Source organism: Lepisosteus platostomus, chromosome 1 (genome assembly GCF_059453375.1).
Source record: "Lepisosteus platostomus isolate fLepPlt1 chromosome 1, fLepPlt1.hap1, whole genome shotgun sequence".
Lineage (NCBI taxonomy): Eukaryota > Metazoa > Chordata > Actinopteri > Semionotiformes > Lepisosteidae > Lepisosteus > Lepisosteus platostomus.
The window spans coordinates 81,390,746-81,412,576 of NC_142611.1; the positions used below are offsets into that span (position 1 = coordinate 81,390,746).

General features: G+C 44.2%; 1 protein-coding gene across 2 annotated transcripts in view; it reads left to right on the plus strand.

Moving 5' to 3' along the window:
- Nucleotides 1-15,408, plus strand: part of cyp26b1 (cytochrome P450, family 26, subfamily b, polypeptide 1) — a 40,534-nt gene extending 25,126 nt beyond the window's left edge. For both annotated transcript variants that reach the window (XM_088639188.1, XM_088639179.1), the window contains 4 exons: nucleotides 7,874-8,149; nucleotides 8,729-8,884; nucleotides 11,606-11,887; nucleotides 12,635-15,408. In XM_088639188.1, coding sequence (XP_088495314.1) covers nucleotides 7,874-8,149; nucleotides 8,729-8,884; nucleotides 11,606-11,887; nucleotides 12,635-13,027 — 1,107 coding nt within the window. In that variant the 3' untranslated portion in view covers nucleotides 13,028-15,408. The remainder of the gene's footprint in view (nucleotides 1-7,873; nucleotides 8,150-8,728; nucleotides 8,885-11,605; nucleotides 11,888-12,634) is intronic.
- The last annotated feature ends 6,423 nt before the right edge of the window (nucleotides 15,409-21,831 follow it).

Here is a 21,831-nt window from a genome sequence, read left to right on the forward strand (position 1 = left end):
ACATGGAACAAGCAGATACATTGTTGCAGAGAGCAGGAAGAAGCCAAATGGATTGGCTCTATGACCAGTCACGGGCCACACAACTCTTTCTGCCATACAAATTCACACTCAAAGAGCTTTCCTGGCATGACAGATGAATGGCACTGTTTCCAAAGTGCTTCCAAAGCAATAACAATTAGCAAAACATTTAGAAACAATTACAATAATAACCTATTATTATTCCGGAACTGGGATTCCAGTTCTATTTTGATCCCTGTTCTCTCTTCACTCTTAATTGATCATAATCCAGTTCTCATCAGAGCAGTAAAATACACCAGGTCATTCATCAGTGCCCCTATCTATCATTATGTTCGTGTTTCTCTCACTATTGTTCATGTAAAGGTCCATACAAACTGCATTTGCGTCCTTTTAATATTAACAGGAAATGATGCGTTTGGACACACAGGTCACAGGCACTGCACTCAAAAACATCCGAGAGGTTACAGCTGAGAGGAGCCCGTTCGGTCAGTTTCTTGTCAGTAAGAGAGGCCAGGGTCACCTGTTTCCTGAAGGAAGCCAGTATTATATCTGTACATCATTGTGCCGGAACTATTTTCTGGTTGCCCACCTGGCTGTTGTTCTTGTCTTGCTGTATAGCATGCATCAGTGTGGATGTCAGGGGTGATGTGACAACTTTTCTCTGTTAAACGGACTAAACAGAGTTTCCATGTAGGCCTTTCCTTTGAGCTCAGACCACAATGCAGCTGACAGTGACAGAACACCTAACAATGTAGCTGTGATTTGGAAGACGATGACCAAAATTGTACACAATATTCCACATATTACATAGATATTACCAGAGCATTGGATGGTTATAACCTAACATCTCTTGATGGAAATTCTACACTTTCTACAACAGGTCTTGACAAATTAGCTTTTTATTGCTTCTTCACATGTTCTAGAAGATGAAAATGATGTCTCAGCATGACCTACATAAAGAGCTTCAGAGATAGCCCCTTCTACCTCAGTGTTTTATGTCTCGCATCTTGTGTTTCCTGCTACCTGCATGCTCTGCAGTTGTCTAAATTTAACACCATTTGCCTGGTGTTTGCCCAGGCTTGTATTTTGTTTGTCTTATTGAATTTCCCCTACAGCTTCTACTGTGTTTGCCAATCCTCTTATTTTCATATCATCTGTAAATTTGACTTGTCTGCTACCTATTACAGAATCTAACTTGTTTATATAAATTAAGAATACCAGTGGGCCTAGTACAAATCTCTGTGGTACTCCACTAATTACATCACTTCAATTAGAGCAATTATTCAATCAGTGGGTTTCAGCCCTGTCTTGAGCCACTTTTGGACGTTTTGTTAACAGTCAGTAAACAACATTTCCAAGCACAATTAGCAAAATATCATCAGGTCCTGAGATTTGTTTATCTTAAACTCTTATAATCCCTGTAACATTACTGTCTCTGTATGCTAATACTATTTAATATGAGGCATATGAAAGTTTGCTCAGACTGAAGCATTTTGTCTTTCACTTCCTCAGTAAACACCTCAATGAAATATTAATTTAATATTCTAACCATTTCCCTTTCATTGTCCAAACATTTCCCGTTGTTATCTCTGAGATGATACAGTGATAGATGCATCTGGATCATTCTTACAGTATATCTGTCTGTCATCAGAAAGATCCCTTCCAATTTCTGCTGAGACCTGCAAGACAAACTCTTATAATGAACAGCCAAAAAAGCCTCCCTTATACCTATTTCTTATACTACAAACCTTATGAGAAGTCCACTATAGCTACAAAGATGCAATCATCGCTGCTTCCTCTGACTGATGGTTTGCTAATCTGAGGTCGCGAAACCCACAATAAAACATTTCTGTGCAGGTTCAAACACTGGGCCCAAGTCGGAGAATGTCAGCTACCAATTTATTGCAGAAGCTGATGAGTCAAAACCAGGTCAGGATCTATGAAAATTTCTTATGCTAGCTGGCTGCGGTAAAATACATCTGTGCCAGCTTTAACTGCAAAAAACAGACTGGACGCCTTGAGACTTGGCACAATTTGATTTGAATTCGGCTTTCCCAGACATCTCTTCCCTGCGTCAGGCAGACCTCACAGGCAGTGAGTGACTTGTGAAAGGGCATGTTTCTCTGCCTGGCCTGGCAGACTATGGTGGCAAATGTCTGTGAACTTTTAACAGGCAGTGACAGTCCTGGTAAGCAAATTATATCAGAGAATGGACCTTTTTTTCATCCTCTTTCATCATTTTGGTCACCACATTATGGAAAAGATATTGCTGCAGACCAGAGGAGAGCAATCAGATACAATTCAGAGAATATCCTGAAAGAACAGGATATTTTTCAGTCTTGAACAAAGGAATACAAGGCAACCTCATACAAGTATTCAAAGAGCTCAAAGGCCATGACAAAGTCAACCCAGTGGATATCTTCTGAATTAACAATCAAACATGAGCCAGCGGGCAGAAGTGGAAAGTATTAGGAAAGGATGATAAAACTGGCAACAGGAGGCATGTCTTTACACCAAGGGTTGTGGGAGAATGGAACAAGCTGCCCAGCCATGTTGTTGAAGTGGATACCCAGACTTTCAAGAAATGGCTGGATGACATCCTTGGGTCGACTAGTTGCTGCCTGCCAAAGGGTCTAATAGGTGCCTCCAGTAGGTATCTGTTCTTATGCTCCTGGTTTGGGCTACGAGACCTTTGAGTTAAATCTCTCCTTTGTCCTTGTTCCATTTCAGCGCTAAAGTGCTTCCATACATCAGACTCGGGTGCTGTTATTCTGTGAAGTTAGTGTGCTAAGGCGTGCAGGGGACAGACAAGTTGGAGGTGTGAGCTCTGCTCTGTTCTGATCCTCAGGCTCCTTTACACAAGTATGTGCAGCCTAACCAGCGGCGCAGCTGGGCCTGGAGCAATTGGAGATTACACTAATTCACCCTGGCAGCATGATGCAGTTAAATGCTACCCAGGGGCCAACCCAAAACAATGTGCAAAATGGTAACATATGATTCCTACAGCTTCAAATCAAAAAGATGATCTTCCTAAAGTCAAAAATATTATTTTTTTTGCACACGTCGTCATGGACTTCTGATTTCCTTGCAGAAGAAAACGAATCTCTCCCCTGGGAGATCCCTGCCCTAGCAGGTCTGTCTTATAACAGGAATTGTGTGTGATGTCCGCAGATTAAGAAGGCTGTGGTTGCTAACCTGAAACTGACTCCGTGAGCAGGCGTAGCCACTAGTTCAAGGCAAAACAACAGTTATGCAATTAGACTTTTTTTTACAAGTCGCTTGAGAGAAAAGGATTGCCTTGAAAGTAAAAATACTTTTTTAAACAGCGTCTAATGCTTGTACCATGACCCCTTCCCCTCCCATCCAAAGAGGATTTGCTAGTTGAAAAGAAATTAAAATGCAATTGCATAAGTGGGCCTCCTTCATACAAAAGCTGTCTACGGTAGTTCAGAGAAGCTAAAGCTGAAAAAAACATGTATTATTTACAAAAGGGTTAAGCATAAAATGAAAAGGCAAGACAGCATACTTGTGGTTAACATTACAGTACATGACTGTAACAGGCCAGCTTTAAATAGCTCTGTGGTGTGCCTGCTGTTCATTGGAGTAACATGCATTTCTAAAAACAATCAGTAGAGGGCGCAGCAATTTTAGTCTGTAGCTTGTTGATGGCTGCTTGTGCCAAAATTATGAATGAGAGATTGTGTTTCAGCCAGTGTGGGTTTTTTTAAAGTCCTATAGAACAGAAAAAGTCAAACCAGCAGCTTTGAACTTTTTAATAGAATTTTAGACATATGGAAAGTTTTAAAATATGAATGGAGGTTATTAAAAGGTCATGTTTTGTAACAAGGTAAGGAATAAATTTGAACTTTTTTAAAATATTTGAGATTCTCCCAAAAAAATGGGGCTCCTCAGCACATAGACAAAGGACAGAGTCCTTTAGCAGCATCATAAATCTGTGAAGATGAGTGTCTGATATAATCATGTACTAACTGGAAAGCCCTCTCAGCCCTGCTAAACACAAACAGCAGTAACATGCAGCCCGTGAGCACCCTGGCCATCTGTGGACAACAGAGGGAGGGGCTGTCTTTGGCTGTCCTCTGCTTCGACACGGTCCGGCTCTGTGCCGTGATCCTGGTGTTAAACTGGGCGCTCCATGTGGAAGTGATGCTAATGTGGGAAATGTCTCAAACAGGGAGGTGATTAAAGTCAACTGATTCCAGCTAAAGGGAACGGAAACAGAATGTGATTCTACTGCTGAGAACTGCTTCCAAGTCCTGTTGATGCTGGACAATGCACAGGACACCCCCAGACTCCACTGTCATTATAGAAGGTGATCAAGCTACAGAAACAAGACATAATTCAGGGTCATTTAATTACAGCAATTTCAACAAAGTTTGAGAGGGTTTCTGACACCATGACTCAAAATTACAAAAGGCTATTCTGTATAGTGTGGCATAATACAATTCTGTACAGTACAGAATGAAGTATAATATAGTATACAGTGCATTATAGTGTAACTGTTTCATGTTATACATACTTCAGAATTGGATGATAAGTTTTCAAAAAGGATTTCAAATAGCACTGCTTAATTACAGAAATTACAGAAAAAAAGTCAAAGTGGAAACCACCAATATTTCCAAAGTTTCCTCCAGTCTCTGGAGATTCTCCATGAATCAGATTTGCATCTGCGTTTTTTTCTTAGGTGTGAATTATTATCATCAAGGAATAACAATTGAGCATAGTCGAGAAGCTGCTTGATTTGAGCAACAAAATACACCAAAATAAATTTTAGACTTGAGAGCTAGCATCAAAAGTCCCAGCAAGCCAGCAATCGGCTGGGCAGATTCCAAGTAAAGTGATCCCATCTGAGCAGGCCTCCTTCTCTGGTCAGATACAAATACTACTCAGAAGCAGTCAGTGTCTTTAATGGCTTAACAGTGATGTATACCGTCTAAGAACATAAAACACATGGAAGTGTTTATAGGAAAATAAGTCTTCTGAGGGAGCAATTTAAAAGAAAAAAATAAAAAACCTGCAGTTTCCATGAATCCAAATGAATTAAAAATAACTGTTCCTATCTGAACACTTCCACATGCTTTGAGTTTTTCTTTTCACACTCTTTCTTCCCCTGGAAATAAATCCTGTGCCTTCAGCCTTTAATAGTCGAGTCGCACACAAGGGAGTACCCTGCACCGCTGTGTACATGTAGCACAAATCACTAGGGGACTGAGGAAGCAGCCCCCCAGTATGACACAGCGATACACAGACAGTGACAGAAACTACACCCCTGGACAAGAGCTGGCGGTCAGAGGGGCAGGAGATCTGCCCTCCAGCCAGCAGCACAGGGCTGCTGGTCCTCCTGGTCACTGTAACACTGCCCCACATCCACCAGCAATGGACACCTTAACCTCTTGGTTTATCGTGGTGGAGGGGTGTCCCATTCCCTTGTTTATTTGGCCAGGTTGATATCCCTTTTTCCAAGCAGGTTAAGGCCAAAACGTCAATAAAACGTTTTACATGAGCGCCTCATTTATTGCTGGATTAATTCACTATAGCGCAGCCTGGCAGCAGAGCCTGCCCCTGGCGTTGACAGGTATCCAGAAATGTGATGCTTCAGTCACTGCTTTGACATATTTTCATGTGTAGCGTAGTGTGATCGTGTGCAGGAGCCCTAGCTCTTTGATGAGAGCTGTAGCCAGTGTTGTTCACGTGTCCAGAATCTCTCTCTGAATCGCACTGTGAATTACTGGCTGTCCCAGAGGGGCTCATCAGTTGCAGTCAGACGCTGACTATCCCCAGTCTACCCCTCCACCCCACAGTAGCGGAGACCCTGCAGTGTGTGCTGCCTGTCTGAATCAGGAAGGAGAGGCATGCTGGAGAGCAGCGTACAGATTCGCACCAGAGAGCCTGGAAGTGTACAGTACTTAACTTCTTAACACAGCATCTGATCTGAACTTGTGCCTCAGCAGTGCAGGGCTCTGAATGTCTCATTGTTCATTCATTGGCCTGACCCCTGAAAGCAGCAGGGAACATTTACAAAGAGAGGGAGAGGGAGGCCAGGCTGGAGAAAGACTGGGTGTAGATGAGAGGGGTGTGTGGAGACATAGTGAGGGAAAAAGAGATGGGAGTGTCTGGGGAGGAGGGAAAAAGAGAGACAGAGAGAGGGAGGGAAGAAGATACATTTGCAGACTTAAGGCTACCTCTCTGCAATTTTACAACCCTGGAAAACCTTCCTCAGCCAAAGTATTTGGGGTCAGATCTTGCCGCGACAGTGGATAAAAAGTGCTATTGTTAGCCCCCAGAGCTGGAGTTTTAAGGGAACATGGATGTTATTTTACCAAACAAACCCTTGCGAGTGAGACGCATTAGAAATGCACAGCCTGGGCCAGGAAAATCTTACCTTTCTCAGGGGCTGCTGACAGTCAGGGAAACTCTCCTGCTTACAGAGTATGTTTAATTTCTCTTTTGCTTTAACGTTAAAAAAAGAAAGAAAAGATTTTTCAGAAAATTCCATTGGAAATAAAACACATAAAAAATGTGTTTTTGCAAATTGTTTGACCCTTTGGCAGAGTGACTGGGTAATAGTCGATGACATTTTCTCTTTTTCCTACTATTAATCAGGCAGCACTGAACATGCTGAGACCTCTGTGGCTTTGCCTTTGTTAACAAGTTCAGTGTCCCGCAGGGGAGGAGAGTGTAAAGGCGGGCTGTGCTGGTCAGCTCCGAGTCAGTGCTGCTGTCAGAGACAGCTGAGTGATGTGGAACTTGAGGACAGCCACTGGGGAACTGCAGGAAGAGAGACAGAGGAAGGGAACTCCAAGAGCGATGTGATGCCAGAGAGGGGCGGTGTTATCAGGCGGGGGGTGTGTGCTGGAAGGAGGTGGGTCATGGCTGATCGATAGCTTAGCAGATGTTGTCAAGAGCCTTTTCTGCCTTGGGGGCGAGGCAGGTTGGGGTGAAATGGAAGCTGCTGAAATCCTGCAGTGGAGTGTCAGCGAGTGGCAGAGGGTGTCAGTCCTAGCATGCAGAGGGCATGCTGGGAAACCACAAATCTCCAACCTGGTTTCTGGAGTTCTTCTGGCTCATCATGCTATTGAGCCTCTGAATTAAAAACTCAGGGCTCTAATGGTCTCAGATGGGATTTAGTTCCCCAGGGAGAACAATGCTGAGAATTTACACATTTCAAACTGCTGGAGCAACAGTTTCTTTTACTGAAAACTTTATAGAGGCTTCTTGAGATTGTCGCACTGAGGAGTTGCCAGTATGTGTTTCTGTGACCAGCGATTGAGCTTTCACCTTACTGTTTCTGCCCTTTCATTCCTTTTCATTCCGAACCCTTTGTTCTGAAAATGCGAAATTATGTTCTGAATGTGTGAGCTTATTGGCTGCCAGTGAAATACTGTCTGTCACACTCTGCTAAAGTAAACAAACACCTGCAGCCCACAGGAAAACAGTATTTTATCCCTTGTGAAAACTGAGGCCCTCTGTAGAGGCCAGAAAAGTATCCTATGGCTGTTAAAATGACTGGGTGATCTTGAGATCGGAAAATGCTGTGAGATCGAAAGAGAGGACATTCTCCATTTCTTCTGCACACACAGCTGATGGGAAAACCAGCAGCTCCTTCAATCAGGGTCTGCATTTCAAACCCCGTCTTTGGATATTCTGCCTTGCCGGACACCAGGTCAGCACCAGTGACACAAAGCACAGTCCCAGGGCTGGACACACTGGTCAAGTTGGATGGCATCTAGGGGATGGTGCAGTCTTGGGATCACTGCCTCTCCTCCTACTGCTCTTTCCTCTCCGGTGGTCACTCACGAGGCGCAGCTGACCCTTCTTGTCCCTCCTGGCTCCGCAGGTGTTTGCCAAGGTCTTCAGCCACGAGGCCCTGGAGAGCTACTTGCCCAAGATCCAGCAGGTGATCCAGGAGACGCTGCGGGTCTGGAGCAGCAATCCCGAGCCCATCAGCGTGTACCGGGAGGCCCAGCGCCTCTCCTTCCACATGGCCGTACGAGTCCTGCTCGGCTTCAGAGTCTCCGACGATGAGCTGAGGCACCTCTTCCACACCTTCCAGGACTTTGTGGACAACGTCTTCTCCCTGCCCATCGACCTGCCCTTCACTGGGTACAGGAAGGTACGGCTGTTCTACCGCTATGCTCCCTCTCGTTTCCAGGACAAGGGAACTCACACGAGGGCACACAGCAACAGTTTGTATTTCATTCTCTGAACAGAACAGTGCCAAACTAGAGGCGGACCTTTGGGAGAAAGTGGGCCTTTGAGGGCTTCCGGAGCCTGTAGTGTCATAAATTAAAACCTTTCTTCCAATTCAATTAACATTTTATTTTTGGAGGTATTTCATATAAAATTACATTTCACTTATGGATAATAAAGATACATAAAATCTAAATCTAAAATGAATCCTAGATAAAAAGATAAAAACAGTCATACAATTACAATTATACAGTATAATATCAGAAAGAAACCTCTTTTTTAGTTTTAACTGTATAGACCTTACAATCAAAAATGATATCAATCAAAATCTCTCTGGGGATGATGAATTGGAAAGTATAAAATGAATATATAGTAAGTGTTTTAGTTATTTCAATCCAAAAACCTAAGGACAGGTGACGAACACATCCGGTTCCGTGTGATTGCTGGAGTTCAGGGAATGTTAATGGCGCCTGTGTCACGTGTGTGCATGCCGTCCCTACAGGGCATCCGAGCGAGGGACACCCTCCAGAAGGGCATAGAGAAGGCCATCCTGGAGAAACAGCACTGCAGTCAGGGGAAGGACTATGCTGATGCCCTGGACATCCTGATCGAGAGTGGCAAGGAGAACGGCTCGGAGCTCAGCATGCAGGAGCTGAAGGTAGGCTAATCCTGCATTCCTCTGGGCGTGCACAGAGTGTCGGGGAGGCCCAGGTACAGAGTCTGCCGCGCACCCTCTGGTCCAACCCGCTGTCTTGCTTCAGGAGAACCAACAGTATCCTTGTGCTGCCATTGTAAGCAGTACGAGAAGTGAGAGGCGAGACCGCTCCGTCTGCTTCTCCTCTTGGCTCCTGTACTTGGGTGGAGTCCTTAAACAATGCTAAATTGCTCAGATGGGAAAAGGTATTCTGGCTGAATAGCATTGCTGATGTTTTCTGTTTAGAACACAAGACATCTTTCATGACCGGCGTCTGGGTTTTATCCAGGTGTGCTTGAGTGCTTCAGAATTGAATTGATTTTCTGATAGGGCGCTGGACTTTCCGGAATCATCAAATGTTTAATTTGAAATGATTTGGTGGGAAAGCCTCAGTCTTTCTGCAGGCAAGTCTTGCCTCTGGCTTCTGAGGCAAGCTAGTGGTGCACACCCACAGTCCTGGAGGGCTGCAGCTTCTCTGCCCTTACTGGCCTAATGGAGATGATTATTAGCATCATTACACGTTTCAGCTTTGCACAATTTAAAGAGACCTAGAAAACCTTCCTGATTTTGTCCCTCAAGGATTGGTTTTGAGATCCTGTGGGTTAAGCTGATTATACCTCATTTCATAAACTAAGTAATGTTTATGTGCCTCACATTCTCCAACAAAAGAGTGGCAAGTCAATCAGGTCATTTCAGAATGTGCCTGTGTGCCAAAGTGTTACTGGAGTTTCTGGCTTACGAATGCCTATCTCAAATGACTGCAAAGGAACAAGTAATAGGTGACACCTGAAGAAGGCTAAACAAACTAAACGTTGTGTTTTCTTTCTTCTTTTTTTCAGCATGGAATAAACCAGTTACTTGTTCTTTTGCAACCTACGCATGCTGACGCAGCTCCCCACCTGCATAACTGATTTATTCATTTGGCGCTTTTATCCAAAGCAACATTACATTTTTATCAGCTTATGCAGCAAAGTATTTTGCTGAAGCAGTCTGACTGTGGTACCTTTCTCTAGGGTACAGGGCTGAACCAAGTTGCAGTTTGAATTTCTATGGCTTCAAAAATGCTATAGCACTGTTTTAGTGACATTGGTGTAAAAATCAGTACAAGCCTTTAAAAAGACAATATTAAGTTATCAGTGCTGCATTAAAAAAATGATTGACATAAAATCATCTCATAAAATTAATTTAAGAGTCTGTAGAGTCTACGTGGATCATAATATAGCTCTCAGGACAGGAGAACTAATGACCTTACTCAATGTTTACCAGTGTTCCCTGTTTCCATGAACACAGTACTCTGTGTTCTCAGTCCTCTAGTTCTGTGCTAGACGGGAGGAAAAGCATATGCTTTACAGGAGTAGAGCAAATGCCACTTGTAAATGCGTAGCTCACTGGGATCTCTTTAGAATGGATTAAGCATGAGACAAACATTGGGAACACCTTCAAATGTTGAGAATTTGAATAACCAGGGTGTTGTTTGGCCTTATCCAGACGTGGCTCAGCATGTGATGCAAGCTAAACCACTCTGATAATCATGGAAGATTCCAATTAAAGCTTTTACGCTAAGAATCTCAAAGGTTAATTCTCTCAAATACCTGAATGGTCGACTTAACAGCCTGGTTTCATCCCTGACCCCCTGCACTGGAGATCACTCAGGGTTTCATTTCAGTCACTGATACAAGGCTTTACCAAGCCTTTCAGTTCTGTCTCCTGGTGCTGAGCTGCTGAGCTTGTTTGAAAAAGTCATGCCCTCTACTAGGGCATGCGTGTTTAGAGGCTAGGCATAGGCTCTGTCCCCTGACAGCTGAGGTCCTCATTGACTTGCTGCCAGACAGTTTCCACAGATTGTAACAGTCCAGGAAGATCAGCTGGAAGACATGAACAACATATTGGTACACTTCGGAAATTCCACCTACTGTATCTTTTACTGCCACAGGAATTGAGACTCAGCCAAACATGATTCAACACTTTCTTGTCAGAAAGCCTGTGCTCCAATGTCAGAGGCTCTGTGTGTTTTTTATCTTTACTGCCCTTGTTGCAGAGTAAAGTTGAAAATGGTCTTGTTGGAGTGTTATTTCATGAAACACTTGCCTCTCAGGTGGTGACAGAGAGATGTTTTAACATAAATGCCTACTGAGGTTTTACCTTCAACTCAACAAAGTGTTTTTCCCAGCCAAAGAGAATGTTTGGCTTCCATGTAGTATACAGTACATGGCTGCCTCGATCTCTGACAAGGCAGGACATACCTCCAGACCCCAGGTGGATATCCCATATCATCACATAGATATACGGTGTACACTGTTTAAAAAGCCAAGATTCCATGCTCATGCAGACGAAGTGACACTGCCAAACAAACATTTTCTGTGTCCAGATCTATTATACAACATGACCGCATCACTTAAATTACAAGACCGAAGCCAATATCGAAATGAATCATGTTGTAATACATCGTATGCTTATTAGACCATGCCTGTGTTGATAATCAGTGAGTGTGAGGCACCACACAGACAGCCTTTTCCCAACCAGACAGCCAGATGCTCTTGCTGCTCCCTTAATGCAAAGTGCAGCAGGGAGCCCAGCTGGGGAACCAGGTCCTGTCGCGCGCCCTGCGCCCTGTGCTCAGCCTCCAGCGGTGGTCGTCCTGCTCTCCCTGCTGTGCTGTGACCGCGCCCTGCCTCCCTCCCGCAGGAGTCCACCATCGAGCTGATCTTCGCGGCCTTCGCCACCACGGCCAGCGCCAGCACGTCGCTGGTCATGCAGCTGCTGAAGCACCCCGCCGTGCTGGCCAAGCTGCGCGAGGAGCTGCGCGCCCACGGCATCCTGCACAACGGCTGCCTGTGCGAGGGGGCGCTGCGGCTCGACAGCATCTGCGGCCTCAAGTACCTGGACTGCGTGGTCAAGGAGGTGCTGCGGCTCTACACGCCCGTGTCCGGGGGGTACCGCACGGCCATGCAGACCTTCGAGCTGGACGTGAGTGTCACTGCATAGAGTCGCCGATAACCATGACATATGGAAGAACTAATCATTATAATAAGAATAATTCCTTACACTTACTGTATATAGCGCTTTTCTGGACACTCCTCTCAAAGCGCTTCACAGATCATGGGGATCCCCTCCACCACCACCAGTGTGCAGCCCCACCTGGATGATGCACCAGTACTCTCCCCACACACCAGCTCTCAGTGGGGAGGAGAGCAGAGAGATGGGGATTGTTAGGAGGCCATGATTGGTAAAGGCCAGGGGGAAATTTGGCCAGGAAACCAGGGTTACACCCCTACTCTTTTCGAGAAACGCCCTGGGATTTTTAATGACCACAGAGAGTCAGGACCTTGGTTTTATGTCTCATCTGAAGGATGGCACCTTTTTACAGTATATTGTCCCCGTCAATATACTGGGGGCATTGGGACCCACACAGAGGGTGAGTGCCTCCTACTGGGCCCACTAACACCTCTTCCAGCAGCAAACTTAGTTTTTCCCAGGATGTCTCCCATCCAGGTACTGACCAGGCTCACACCTGCTGAGCTTCACAGTTGCTGCTGGCCAATGCGCATTAACGCACGTTCAGTATTCTAATTTGCATTTCAATCCTCCCTCTGTCAAGAATTTCAGTTTAGTGACCCCCCCCCCCTTCTGCAGAAGCAGACTGAGGCAGGTGAGACCTGGTGATGGAGAGCAGTGAGCTGACGGCCTCTCTCTCTGTCTCCTCCTCCGCTGCAGGGCTTCCAGATCCCCAAGGGCTGGAGCGTGATGTACAGCATCAGGGACACGCACGACACGGCCGCCGTCTTCAAGGACGTGGACGCCTTCGACCCCGAGCGCTTCAGCCAGGAGCGCAGCGAGGACAAGGAGGGCCGCTTCCACTACCTGCCCTTCGGGGGCGGGGTGCGGACCTGCCTGGGCAAGCGGCTGGCCACGCTGTTCTTGAAAACGCTGGCCGTCGAGCTGGCCAGCACCAGCCGCTTCGAGCTGGCCACCAGGACTTTCCCGCGCATCATCACCGTGCCCGTGCTGCACCCGTCGGACGGCCTGAAGGTCAAGTTCTTCGGCCTGGACTCCAACCAGAACGAGATCATGGCCGAGTCGGATGAGATTCTCGGCGCCACCGTCTGAGCCAGAGAGCCGGGCTGGCAGGAGGGACTGCGGGGAGGACGTCGGGTGACTGCGTCCACAGCAGAACAATGCAAGCAACACGACAAAACACAACAAACAGCAACACAACAGACTGGTGCCAACAGCGCGCGCAACCACCGCGGACCACACCACGGACTTTCTTTCTGAGCGACCGATTTTATATGAAGAGACAATACGAGAAACAACTGCCAAAAATGTATAGATTTCGTTCTCTCTCTTTAAATCTTTGCAAGAAGCCTCGGACAGGATTCGTCCAGCCAGGAAAGGGCAGGGGTCACGTGAGCCCCCTCGGGGAAGTAAGACAGCAGGAGGGGAGAGGTGGAACACGATGAACAAGAGGGAAGGAGGAAAAGGAGGGATCTGGGAGCTGCTGGGAGGGGATCAAGGAATGTAAGGAATGGGACTGGGATGGAAATTGAGTGCTGGGAGAAAGGGGGAGAAATTTGTAGGGATGAAAGAGATAATGCCTTAAGCAGTCATATTCACAGGAGAATATGACCTTGCATTGCTTGCATGAGGTACCAGGGAGAGCGTGGAGCTTCATGTGAAACTGTGCGGAGGTTGCTGTTCCAGTTTTGTGCATATCTAACAAAGAGCTAGGGAGTCAAATCGTAGCTTACTAACGTGTAACGTGTGCTTGGTCACGTTAGTGCCTCATAGAAATAACTGAGCAGATAGGACATCCTGTTTGCCGACAACCCACTTAGAATTATAAATACAGGAGAAATGAAAGACTGGCAAGTGTTGGGTTTTGCCCAGAACAGCTATCTGCTGGTAAAAAAAATAACAGTGAGGTTGAAATGTTAATTCATTTAGACTGCTTTGTGTGCAGTTATTGTCCCTTTGTTTTGGTTTTTTTGTGTTCTAAGCAGAAAAAAAAAACTTTTAAGTTTATACATAACATTTGCAAATCCTTTGTTTTTTTTCATTAAGGGTTAAAGGAGAATGTGAAGTTTTGCCAGCTGCACAAAAATCACATTCTTAGGAGGTGGAAAACTATGCCCATGTCAACTGAAATTCAAGTGTTTTGAGCAAAGAAATAGATTAAAGTTAAAACCAAACTGTCCTCCAATTGAAAAGAGCTGCTTTTCTGTGTAAGATATTCCCTTCTCTTTTAACCTTTTCAAAATACATTTAGAATCATTATTTCTTGTTGTACCTGCCCGATTCAGAACAGACAATGGTGTGATTTTGTCATGTCTCGGCTCGCAGCTACAAACACTGTGTCCGCACACAGGGAAGAATGTGGAGGCGTGGACTCCCCCTCCCACCCACTCCTCACAGGAAACACAGACCCTCATGGCGGCTCATGGCCGACGGGAGGAGAGGTGCCTCAAGCCCCCTGGAGCCCCCTGGAGCCCCAAGGGCTGGCTGTGTCTCTCTGATCCCGGGGAGCCCTGTCCAATAATCCTGTCCTTCCCTCGGGAACTGGATTATGAGGCATTGCCACTTCAGGAATCCCAGTTAGCGCACTGACATGACCCAGGCTCGAACCCGTGATCACAGAGCTCAGGCTGTTCTTGTGGGGGAAGTGTCTTGAACAATTGAGCCACTCAATTGAGCCCTGGCCCTTTTCCATTTCACAAGCACATTTTGACAGTCCGTGTTCAGACCCTTGGTCAAATCTGCTGCACGATACCACTGACAACGCTGTGCCTCTGCTGCACCTTGTACCATTTTCACTCACAGGACTTTACAAACTGTCATAACGGTTTAGCGAGGTGGTGAGATTCGGAACTCTCTTTGGAAAGCAAGTGTGGTTCTGAGAGCCAAGAGCAATGGGTGAGAAGAGCCTTCAGGCCCATTTTAGCGCATCATAGGGTAGCATATTTGCAGTTTCTCGTTTTTCTAATAACCTAATGTTATTGTTATAATTATTATAATTATTATTGTAATAATAAATATTATTTTTAAGTGCTATTTTTGTTATATTTCAGAATAGAGATTTAGTATAAATAAAGTTTTGTTGGTAAATATTGTTATATTTAGTACAATAAGAATTTCCATTATATTGTAAACAGTGTTTAAATGTTAATATTGTTTTTTATTATTTTTATTATTATCATCATCACTGGTGTTGTTTTTACATTTGGTTAATATGGAACAAAAAGAAAAAAAACACAAAAGTGTGATGTTTGTGATGTATGTTAATATTTGGTGCCATGTGACCACATTCTGTGTTCAGTGGACAGCTGTGTGCGTTTGTCCTTTTGTATATATTTCTTTTTACGATTCAGCATTTCACTTAGTTAAAATATGAATGTTGTTTTTGTGTCTTGGTTTATTTGTCATCTGTGATCTTTAATGTTTTTTGACAATTTTATAGACTCCTATAATAAAGTATAAAAATTCTCAACTAATTTGTGTCCTTTCGAATACCTGCTGTAAAAGTGAGGCAGTTGGCAGACTTACGGAGTTATTTGGAAACTGTACCTTCTGTTAATCATGCAAATATCTTCTGAGCACTGGAGGTTAAAGAATCAACACTGTTTCTCATCAGCGACTGACCAATAACCACCTGAAAATGAATGGAACTTCATCTCGCAGTATTTGTTTTTTTATTTTTTTATTTTCCATTTTGTTTCGTGTTGGAATAAAAGATGCTCAAAGCGACTATCTGGAAAATACAAAGGACACACTCATTCCCCTTACACAAAATAATAAAGTTAGTATTCACAATCGATGAAAAAACAGCATTTTCACCACCTACTGTACAGCAATTGGAAACCGGCAACAGCTCAGCGTGGGAGATTTGTAATAGAGTGATTATTTTTGCAAAATTTAATAACTGAGCAAAACTTTGACAACAGTTTGGGAAAATGTGTGTTAAGTTGAGGGGCAGAAATCAAGAGGGTGCGAGCACTGGTGTGATTCTGCACAGTGGAATCAGAAGTCATCGATCCCTTTCCCAGTAATCCAATATTCCAACAGAGCTGCTGGCAGCTGTTTGCCTTAACCCTTCCCTTTACATAAGAACCTACTGTAATTCAGGAACCAGGCAGAGCTCATTTGGTCCAACTAGCCTGTTAGGAAGTTAGTAACATATTGATCTGAGGATCTCATCCAGCTGGGTTTTTGAAAGAAGCCTGGCCATCAGCTTCAATAACGTGGCTGGGGTGCTTGTTCCAGACTCCCACAACCCTTGAGGCAAAGCAGAGCCTCTTGTGCTCAGGGTTAATGCACATACTCTACACACAGTTTCCACTCGTGCCTTCTGGTTAGTGTTTCACTCTTTATTCTGACTAATGAAGTTAGTCATGGGATTCACTCTCCTTCAACCGAGACCATCATCGCTGGTTTTGCAAACTACATACAGAAGGAAATTCTAATTGTGGTAGATTTTTCTGTCTGGATATCTCCCATCTCATGCCGCAGTCTGAACAGCAAACACAGCTGAGGAAGTTCCTAAGCAACCTGTGGTTAAAGAATGTTTTCACCTTGATTAGATCACACACTGCAGTGTATTGCTGTGGTTTATCACACTTTTTGGCCCTTGATAAACATTTCTTGCAGTTAAAATTAAAAAGATGGATTCTACTCCTTTAACGTGGTCCATTAGTGGAATGCCTTACAATGGAAGCCCCCTGGTTTTGTTCCATGTGTTCAGGACTCCGGATTGCTGAATGGAGCAATTCCATTCATTTGGAATTTGCTTGTTTTATTATTTTCTGCCCCAAGATTCAGCCCAGAGTTTTCAAATGAACGCTCCATCTTGCCTGAGAAATTAACCCAAATTCACCTACGTATTGGAAGCTTTTCCATGTCAGTACTCTTGTCTCGAGCACACACTTTGACCTTGCTAGTGTCATTTATGGTATTAATATAAAAGTCATAGCTGAAATATTTTTCTGTTAGGAGGATGGACTGTGGCTAAGGAAAAGATTTTGTAATCAGCGGCCTGGAACATCAAACATGACATTAGTCATGTCAGGTGAGTCTGCAGGAAGGACAACAAGTGAGGTCTCATGTCTTGATTGATGCAGCACCAAGTGGTCAAGGTTGAGACCTGTCACTATAACTGGATTTCTGTAGTGAACGTAGTGGATATTGGTTCCTTTCTGTGATTACTAGAAAACAAAGTAAAGAAAAAGTGTAGCTTTTTAAAATCAGGTTGATATAATTAGTGTGGTACCACAGGGATCTTTGCTAGAACCACTTTCTTATTAATTTATGTGCTCTAATTTCAGTTTAGTTAGTAGTTAATTATGCAGATCATGTAAAAATAGGATGATTAGTACTTGTACTTTCCTTCCCTTGCTGTTACAATTCTTGGCTTGCCTTGGACAATTGCACCATCTTCAGCTATCTAGTGTGTAAATCTGGATGGGAGAAGTGGGACTAATCGCTATCCAGCGGTAGAGTGGACCTTTTACAGATGAGCTAATGACAGCAGGTAAGCCGACTTATGATCAAAAGCCACGATCTAAAAATAAATCCTTCAATATCACACATTCACCCTTATCATGTCAATGGGAAAGGGCTTCCCTACACCCAATTCACTGACACCACAGGAGAAACAGAAAAGGCTTGGCAAGGTCTGGGTGAGGTAAAATTTGAGAAGATTCCTGGCTCTATGACAATACAAAATTATTAGGTTATAAGGGCAATATACGTGTGGTACCGTGCTGGTGTTCCTTGATGTCTGTTGGGACTGGATCAACAGACACCCCCTCCTCCGACACTTCATGTACAGGACATTTCAGGCTTCTCTTACAAAAAGACATGTTAGAGTGTTAGATGAGCCTGGGGAAGATGAAAAAAAAACAACAGGTTTCCAAGTATCCAAGTATTGTTTCTCATAGGATGCATCGTCAGTGATATCGTTGCTGTAGAGAAAATAACAAATACCTTTGGGGTTTTATAAGAATTAGCTGCGAGAGCCACTGGAGGCTTATCTTAAGCTGAATAAGTTCAAAGGGTGAAGCCAGTTTTTGTTTGCATTTCCATTCCATTGCCTTTGACAGCAGCCAACCCAGTGATCCAGCAGTCCACTGACTGCTTCCAAAAAAGCAGAGGACAGGGATTGAAATAGAAGCTATGGGCTGAAGTTCAGGTGGGCTAGCAACAAACAGCAAGTCAATCTCACCCAGCTGTTCCTAATCATAATCGTTACTGAAATTAGCCATATACAGTATTACAAAAAACATCCCCTTTTGCATTTGTCTCTTGTATACCTCAAAACATAGACCATGCTCTTACAAACAACAAAAAAAGAAAAAAACAAAACAAATCTACAGTTCTTCCATTTCATGACATTCTACACAGCACTTCAACACAACAATACAGTGCATACAGCCAAGAAGATGGAAGGTAAGCTTCTACTCACAATAAAATCTAAGACAGAAGGAAAGGAGCCTGTCTTTTATTGCCGTACCTCTACATAGTGTATATTCCTCTCTCCACCTGGGATCTCTACATCTGCTGTTCAGACGAACGGTTTTTGAACTTGAGGAAGAATTTCCGGCTTCTCGCAAATAGCTTCCTGATTCGTCTCCAGCCTCTGTTTCACCACTTTCACATTCTCCATCAGCTTCATCATCGCATTTAAATCCTCTTGCTTCCAGAGCCGTTCCCGTTATTCTTCGGCTCATGGAAACTTCACCATCACAACCATCCGCTGCAGTTTCGCATTCAAACCCCGACGCCAATCAATGCCACTTGCGCCACAGCTCCCACACTGCTCCTCCATCAACTCCTGGTACTGTCCCTGACATCAAAGACTGGACGGGCTAAGCTGCAAAGGAATCTCTATAATCATGGCACACATTCTAAAGGAATGCATTGAAAAAAGCAGTTTTTTCTTTATACATCTCTGAAGTCCATAACAAGCCAGCTTCTGTCCTTCAGCATACTTCCACTTCTGTCACTGACGTCACCCAGTACACAGCAAGATGCCAGTTTACAGAAAAGACCCCTGGGTCACCGCAGCTACCAACCCCAGGACCTTCTATTCTGTTGACCCTCTATTGCTGTTTCTATTATTAACATTCCTTCTTCACAGTCTATTAGAGTCCTCCTGCCTCTGTTACTAGCATCCATCATTGCATAACACCTGTGGCGAATTTGTCCCCAATTTCTGCCCTCTACACTCTTGCTGCTCTTGATGCCACCTCATCACCCTTGGTTCTGTCCAGCATCCTACCTCTGGCTCGGTCAGCAGGTGTCCTACAGCCTTCTCTTTGAATGTAATATGTGACTTTCCTTCAGACTCCTGACTCCAAATGGTCAGCATGGCCCAACACCTTGGCTTCTTCAACCCTGGGTCCCTCCTTCTTGGCCCCTGCTGCTCCAGTTGACATCTTCTCTGGCCCAGATCTGTCCAACACCTTATCTTCAGCCCAGTCAGCAGTCATCCTACAGCATCCTACATATACTGTACTCTTTCTCTATCTTCATCATTCAACATGACTCAACACACTTGGTGCCTTCGGCCCCAGTTTTCTCCTGGACTCCCAGTCTGTCTACTATTCCACCTCTAGATCAGTGGGTATCCTACCATGAAACTTATATGTGTCTCAACATATAACAGAAACCACTGATCAAGTCCAATCAACCTTTATGCCCACAAATCAAATTTTCTATTTAAAACAAACACTGAAGAAATCTCCTTCCACCTAGCTTTCAGTCACAGATCTTTCTGATTCACTTTTTCTTTTCAGTTACCTTATTGGTGCTCTTTTTCCCAGCTGCCCTACTGCTTCTATCCCTGTTGTTCAACACTTTGCAAAACCTACACCTTTGAAGCCTTTTGGGGCCCTGGCTTCCTCCCTCTTGGCCCCTGCTGTTTCTGATACCTCCTCCTCGACCTACCTCCTTGACCTCAGGTCTGTTTGGCATACTATGTCTGACTCAGTCAGCAGGCTGAGACAAATCCTTCTTTCTTTTCCTTTCCTTCTGCTCAGCAGCAGTGCCTATCAAACCATCCCTTACAGTGTCTCTAACGTCTCCCCTTACCTTATCTCTGTGACTTTGCATGCACTCCAGCGTCTAATCCATCCCTCCCTCTTTCCATTCCGGTCACTTAGGACCACTCCCCTTCTAAAGCCATTCCTCTGTGTGGCTTTACAACTCCTTGATGTTCACTCGACCTCAGATTCCACTTTGATTTGAACCAGCAAATCTTATGAATAGTAGATATTAGTTTCGCCAGGCTTCTCACGATTTTCCATTAATTTGCGGGACACTTTCTTTTATGAATATCACAAACAGTTCTCCTCTAAAGCTGCAGCCCATCTGCTTCAGAGAAACCAGTGCTGTTATTGAGGAGCTCTCAATATCAATCTTTACTGCTGCATATTCGCTGGCATTAAACACATCTTTTGTAGGATTTGTGTTGCTCCAACTCATTCCTCACACCTGAGCCCCACAGCTGCCTGATTAATTAAGAACCTTGATTCTTATTCTTAATTAAGAATTCTTAATTAAGTCTGATTCTAACCTTTCTCACCCTTTTGAGTTTAAACAACAAGTCTTTTTTAACTCATGGTGTTTTACAGACCACTGTGACTGTCCCATCTTTATCATTGGTGATCATCATGAAATTCCACTTTTATTTTAAATAGTAATAATTGTGGTGTCATCTTCAGACCTAATAATGTGGTTGTTGCTGTAAGTGGCTGTACAGTTGTACATGAACAAGGAGTACAGCCTAGCACTGAGACAGCAGCCTTGGGAAGCTCCAGTATTTAGGATCATGGTAGAGGAGATATTGTTACCAATTTTCGCCACCTGAGGTCTGCCTGTCAGGAAATCCAGTATCCAGTTGCATTTGTGCTGATGCCCTGCTATACACACCTACACACTTTCATACTTTAATATGTCTCTGCTGGAGATAGTAAAGCAGCAACATGTTTTCATAAATAAACCCAAATGCAGGCAAATAAACACTGGGAAACAGGCAAGCAGATGTGTGAGTCAACTGACACATACTGTATACATTCACCTGTGTAACAGTTGTCATGATCATTAGTCTTGTTTATTGTATTGTGATTGTCATTTGGTCTGTCTTCTGTTTAATATGATTACATTGTTTTGTCCTTCCTGCTGTTTGTCATCTGCCATAATGAGAATTTGGAGACCTTAAAAATGTAGTGCTATTTCTTGCTAACCACTGATCTACCATACCAATCATGTTTGTCAATACATTACCTTTTGAATTTTGCTTCTGACTGGGACCTTACCTCTTATAGAGACAGTGTGGCACTGTGGTCATGCAAAATCGTGTCTTGCAATGGCTTGGTCAGAGCTCTGTGGGCCTGCCAAGGTCTTCAGGTATGGGTTCTTTACCAGGATCTGAACGATGACTCATCCATGAAGGGATGATTTGTGATTTACTGTGAGATGAAAGTGTCTTAGCATCTTGATGCCAAAGGGGCATGAAGACAGAAAAACTCAGAGAGTTTTACCTGTTAGTCTGATGTTCTGTCTCTCTTAATGCATACTGCAAGAGAAAATAACATTTCTATTTCTGCCCATGCTTGAATCATTCCTTTTGAGTTCTGTGAGAACATCCAGCCCCAACACTAGATGGGCAGCATTCGTTGTTCATTGTGCAGGTCCAAGGTGAGCTCCATGGCATTGTCCATTGACCAAGACAAAGGTTTGATTTCCATACCCTAAGATTGCTTTTCTTGGGCCTTTTAAGTTTTTGCCACAATCCTTTGTATGTTAAGGTTATCCTGCATTCTGGATGGCCAGAGGTCTTACAGCAGACAGTGAGCCAAGGACGGCTTTGCAAAAACAGCAGGGGTTTCAAATCTGATATCTACAGTAAGTGTCGTGGT